Source organism: Benincasa hispida, chromosome 11, assembly GCF_027475165.1.
Source record: "Benincasa hispida cultivar pf3 chromosome 11, pf3_genome.v1.1, whole genome shotgun sequence".
Taxonomy (NCBI): domain Eukaryota; kingdom Viridiplantae; phylum Streptophyta; class Magnoliopsida; order Cucurbitales; family Cucurbitaceae; genus Benincasa; species Benincasa hispida.
Window position 1 is genome coordinate 2006623 of NC_143488.1, and position 6502 is coordinate 2013124.

Here is a 6502-nt window from a genome sequence, read left to right on the forward strand (position 1 = left end):
TAATATTTAAAGAAATCTCAAAATGAAAATGATTTATTATCCTATTATTTTCAAATAGCGTTTCCATTAATTATATATATATTATATTATATTTTGAAGACTTTTTGTTAATACTTTACAGTCATGCAATAAAGATTACACCTAATTCCATGCAACCTTTTTTTATACATAGTAGAAAAATATAAAAAAATATATTTTTAGAAAATGCCACATGACAGATTTTTATTGGTTGTAGTTTAGTTTGAGCTGTAAAATAGATGGATAAAGCTCAAGATGTATCCAAGTTTTTTCCTCTAATTAATCTATCTTCGTACAATTAAAACTAAAAGGACTAAAATATTGTATATTTTTTTAAACTATATTAATTATGCTTTTGTTTGATATTGATCTTGTTTTTGTTTGTTTTCTCATTAGTTTCTTTTTTAAATGATTTTTTGAATTCTTAACCAAAATTCAAAAACAAGTTTTAGAAAGGAAGAAAAAGTTGGAATTCAATAAAGAGTACAAATATTACCCTTCGAGAACTTTATTGTAAATTATTTTATATGGTGAAAGCCATTAGTCTTTTATTTTTAAAAAAATATATAAAAAGAATTAGAATCAAAGGAGATTTCATATTCCCAAAAATAAATATTATATAACAACTTGGTTTCCCTCTCTATACCACTTTCCAATGACGACATTAACCACTGTGAAAGTTAATTTCTTTCCACAACATTTTAAGTGAAAAATTTATAGTTGGTTTTGGGTATTTTTATCATGTTATTATTTAATTATTTTAACGGGTAAATATTGAATTGAATTGATAATAATTATCTGTAGAGTTAAAAAAAAAATGTGTTTGAAGTACAAAATTAAGTTGAATTAAATTAGAAAATTTGTATTTGATGTGTCGAATTGAATTATGGGAGATTTTTATAAATAGAAAAATACAAAAAATTATTTATACAAAATAACAAAATTTTAAATCTTTTTTATAGAGGCTGATATCTATCCGTGTCTATCAGGAATAGAAACTATATCATTGATAGAAATTGATAGTAGTATAACATTAAGATGCTGATAGAAGTCTATCAGTGTTTACCAGTATTTTTTTTACTATTTTTCTAAATAGTTTGACATTTCTTTAATTTGTGATTTTTTTTTTTAATTATTAAGTCATGAGTACCCATACAGTTTTTTATAATTTGAAAAAAAAAAAAAGATTTTCTGTCGGAAATTTTTGTTTGCTTAAAAAAGTTGAGTTATTAAGTCATTTTTTGTTTAGGATACCTTATCATTTTAGGTCCCCTTTGCAATTCTTATTCTTAATTTTTTAAAAATTAAGTTAATTAATTAAACACTACTTCTAAACCAATAACTTTCCTTGATATCTACTTTTTAGAAATATTTAAAATCTAAGTCATTTTATTAATAGTTTTCAAATTTTGTTTTAATGTTAAAAACTTTACTATGAAACAGAAAAAATGAAATCTTGGTATAGACCAAAAAATTTTCAGGAACCTAAACTTCAAATATTGTTTTTTAATGCATGCAAAACTATTTTAGTCCCTAAAGCTAATTCTTTGAATAAATAATTTATTAAAATTCTGACATCTTATGTTATTTATTCCTTAATTTGATAAGGTGTCTACATATATAGGCTAAGTTGAGTATATTTTAGTGATTAATTCATCTTTGTAGGTTTAAATTGGCACCATCACATTTGTGATGTAATTATCATTTTTATATAAAAATAATTTATGCATAGATAAACGCAAGGAAAGATTTAGGTTATGAAAATGGGCCAAATTTTCAATTAATTGATTCCTGAAAGTTAACGACAAGTTACTAGAATGATTAAGTAAATTATTAAGAAATAAAATAAAATAAAGTGAAAGTCTATGAATTAAAGTGATAGAAGATATGAAAGTTTAGGTCCTAAAGTAGGAACTAAACCTATTTAAGTTTTATTTATTGTATTTTTCTATAGAATAAACATTAAAAATATTTGTACTATGTCTATCTATCTATATTTATTAAATGTATTTTCATATATTAATTAATAAATGCCCTATTTTCTTTGATCATGTTAAATTTTACTCTTTGGCATCTAAAATTCTTATAAAAATATGCTTATTAAAACATTGTTCTAAATATCTATGAAGGCATTTAACATGGAATTCAATAATTATGAGGCATAAAACTTTTGGAATGGCAATCTTTGTTTAAATTTGCCATTAACATTTAACATAGGATAGTTTTAAATTTTGCATAACATTAGTTTTTTGATTAGTTATTATCATTACATTCTTTTATGATGCATTTAATATTTTATATGGCCCCCAACATGTAATTTTTTTAACCTTAAGATCTATATTTCATATTTAACGAAACATTCCAAGAATAAAAGTTTTAAAGAAAATTTAAGAGTCACTTGGATTAACTTAAGATAAAAATATTTTTTAAAATATTTTGCAAAGAACTCATTTTTATTTAAATACTTTTGATAAAATTTGATTAAAATACATTTGAAAAACTATTTTGAGTGGTTGTTAAACACTCCCAATTTCTTTTAAAAATAACTTATTTTTTAATTAAATACTTGAAAATATATTCTAGACATACCTTTAGATTTACATAAAATAGATCTTTTAAATGGATTAATCTAAACAACATATATACCGATATTTACCAAATTGACTAAGATCAGAGGAAAGTCTTGTATCAATTTTTATATGATTGAACTAGTTAAGGCATATGCCTTTAATTAATTAAGAGGTTAAAGGGTTTCGAGGAAAAGACACCGATGTAAATGCCTTTTATTATTATTATTATTTGGCTTTAAGACCACATAAGCTCTCACATAATCCAATAATGTAGAAATTAAAAGAATTCAATGTAATAGCTTTAGGTATTCTACTTAATTAAAAAATAGTTTGTATACTTTTTTTCACTTCAACAATGAAGTGAAAGTTGAGAAATTTAATCGTCGATTTTAAAACGATAATTAACATCTTATTCATTAAGCTATGTTTGAATTGATTAAATATAAATCATCGATTCAACATTTATATATTTAACACGTTGTTTGGTATAACTTGTAAAGTACTTATTTAGTTCTCAAATTAATAAACATTCTTTGAGTTCAACAACTCAATTGAAAATGACCGTCAAGAATTCAATATCAAAATGACTTTTAAATATTATAAGGGAAAAAAAACCTTTAGTTTGAAAGTTGGGAGCATAATTTTCTTCCATCACTCTTAAATAAACCCTTTTAGATTTTAGGTTAAATCACAAGTTTAATTCTTAAACTTTCAAATTGAATTAAGTGTCTAATATAAATCATTTTTGAAAAAAAAAAAACTATAACAGAACCTAATCTTTCTACATTTTTATCTAATAGATCCTCTTGACATTTTGAAAATTAAAAAAAAAAAACATATTTATTAAAAAAACAAATTAATTTAATGTCCAATAAAAATTTAAATTTTTACTTTTGTGTTTAATAAATTGATAAATTTTTAAAAAAATATCAAATAAAATGCAAGAAACTATTAGACACAAAATTGAAAATTCAAGTAAGTAGTGATTAAAATCAAAATATTCAATTAGACATTTTTTAAAAACTAATTTAGGGACTTAAACTTTACTTTAACGTAGTTTTTGAAAATAATTTTAAAACATAAATTATAAAATAAACAACTTGTTCATAACAAGGTTATTTTATAAAAAATATAGAAAACAAAACATAACTCTTATCCAAAAGAATCCTTAGATTGAGCTATATAGTTAAGAAAAAAAACCTTTATTAATTCCTCTACCTAATCTTTGAAACATCAAACAAACTAAGCTATCTACTTTATAAAATATTTAATTAATAAACAATTAAAAAAATACATAGAGAAAGATAAAGTATAATAGTAACTCCAGCTTAACTACTCTCATTCATGATAAATTTAAGGCATATACGTATGTCCAAACATTGAACATTTTTAAGGTTGTTTAATTAATTTGTTTTTCATCATTTACTGCTTGGTCTCTCTCTACATTCATTAACAAATTATTAAAAACTTTATTAATGTCTAACCTATTTATGTAGCTATTTCCTTTGTTTTTCTTATGTAAAAAAAACCTATAAATTTAATCTCAAAACAACAATAACCTCCAAATTTGATCAAAAGAAAACATGAGTAAAAAATTTCATCAATTGAAGCTAAAGGAATCCAAAATAAAGTCTAAGGCTCAAACACTAATTTACATTTTTTTGTTTTAGGTATATTATCAAAATTAAAACACACCCAATTTTTGTCAAAACCCAAACATATACACACATATATATATAACTCAATTTTATGATAATTTTTTCATGCAGACAAAACCTAGGAGTTAGAGAAAGGGAACACAATCCCACACAATCCCATAAAACAATATTCCATTTTAATTTAAAAAACCACTCAAATATATATATATATACTTAAAAGAAAAATTCAATCTTTAAATGAACTGAAAAATCCAAATATAATTATATAGAGAAATTTCTTTCTTCCCCTTATTACAAAAACACCCATGAGATAGAATTTCTTCTATAAATCATATATAGATCCCAAACCCCAAAAGCAAGAGAACAAGGAGAAGAAGAAATTATATTTATATATAATAAAAAGATATTCCTAAATTAAAAAAGAGAAAGCTAAAGTATACAATAAACATCCACAAAAGAAAGAAGAAGAAGAAGAAGGAAAATAGATGTAATTAACAATAGAGAGTTAAGAGAGAATTTATAAAAATAAGGGTTCATAAGAAGATTCAATGGCTGACCTTTCAAACCAGTTAGTCAATCTGATCTCCAATTTTTCTTCTTCTTTTTTTTTTTTTTTTTGGACTCTCCAATCTAATCACTGCAAGAGATTTGATGGGCTGTTCTTGATTTTTTTTTTTTTTTTTTTTTTTTGGGATTTCAAACCATCAATTGGATCCAATTTTGAGGGTCTGAATAATTGTAATTTGTCAAAAGGGTGGAAGTTGAACGTTTTGCATATGGAGTGGCAGATTCAAGAATGGAAGCCCTGAATTTGATGGGTCTTGAAATGGATTATTGTTGTTGTTGTTACCAACTCCGCCGCCGCCTGCCGGAGCTTGCTGCTGATCCTCCTCATCCAATGGCAATCTCTCATACGCCACATTAGTAAATGAAGCTGCAATTAAAATCACCGGCCCAGCCGCCGTTAATTCCCCGGCCACCGTCCCTCCCACCACCTGCCCCTGCCCTCCAGCTAAAAATATCGTCAAACTCGTGGCACCCGGTGGAGCTGGCGGCGGCAGAAACGATCCGGAAAGCGACAAAATTTCAAACCTCCCTTGAAGTGTCAGCACCGCCCCTGCCGCTGCTGGCTGGCGAAGGCCGACGTTCGTGACGTTACCGCTACCGCTCAAAATACAGATCCCACGCTGTCGTCGGCGGGCGTAGGAAGCGACGCAATCGAAAACGTCGCAGCCGCTGCCGACTTCTAAGATGTGGACACGTAGCGTGTTGGCGCTCTCACGGGTGATGATTACCGGCGGCTTTGGCTTGTTTTTGGAACCGGGTGGCCGACCGCGCGGGCGGCGGCCAACGACGTCCCCCGATCCGCCTAGGGCTTGGTGGGGATCGTCATCGTCTTGGTGGTCACCGGAGGAGAAATGGCCACTACGATTTACTAGATCGTCTACTGGCGTTTGAAGGTGAGTTAGATATCGACTCCCTAAATCCAATCCAGCCATCATACATTCAAAAAATAAATTGCTAAAAAAAGAAAAATTTAATAAACCCTTTTAAAAAAATATAATTTTTAAAAAAACCCAGAAAGGGAAATAGAAAACAAGATCAAAATGAAGAAGAAAAATGAAGGAATAGAGAGAAATTTAGAGAAGATGAGAGGAAATGGAAAAATAGCCAAAGAGGAAAGGAAAGAGAGAGACTCAAAACGCAGTCATTTCTCTCAGGCTAAAAAGTCTATGAATATTTATATGAAAAATTCATTAATTGGTCTAATTTTTTTTAAAAAATAAATCTTGTTTCTTATTGGTCTTCACGTCCTAAGAAAACTACTCTCACTTGTTGAGCGTGGAACAAACGCGATTATGTATGCTTCAAAGTAAAGTAGTGTTTTGGAAACCACTTTGGGGTAACTTTTTTCCCCTCCAAAATTAGGGTTAGATCTCTAGCTCAATGGTAGTGGTGTGTATATATATATATATATATATATATATTTAGAGTTAACTTACGTATATCTAGACTAATTTTACGGGACAATCTGCCTAACTATATAGTATTTTGGTATAAAAAACTTGTAGATAGGTGGTCACTTTGAATTAAACACAATCTCTTTAAATCATTTATTAAATTCATGTTTCTTTTATACCACTAAGACAACTAATGATCTCAACCATAATTGATCTGAATTACTTTCTATGATGTTGAAGGTTCAAATCTCCCTAGCTAACTTCAATCTTGTGTGTTTTTTTTAATATATATATA

At 27.2% G+C, this 6502-nt stretch overlaps 1 protein-coding gene across 1 annotated transcript; it reads right to left on the reverse strand.

Annotated features, from left to right (window-relative positions):
• Window positions 1-4614: 4614 nt before the first annotated feature.
• LOC120091768 (AT-hook motif nuclear-localized protein 23-like) lies at window positions 4615-6076 on the reverse strand. The gene has a single exon (XM_039049890.2). It carries the CDS (start codon window positions 5746-5748, stop codon window positions 4993-4995), a length of 756 nt encoding a protein of 251 aa, XP_038905818.1. The 5' UTR covers window positions 5749-6076; the 3' UTR covers window positions 4615-4992.
• Window positions 6077-6502: the final 426 nt, after the last annotated feature.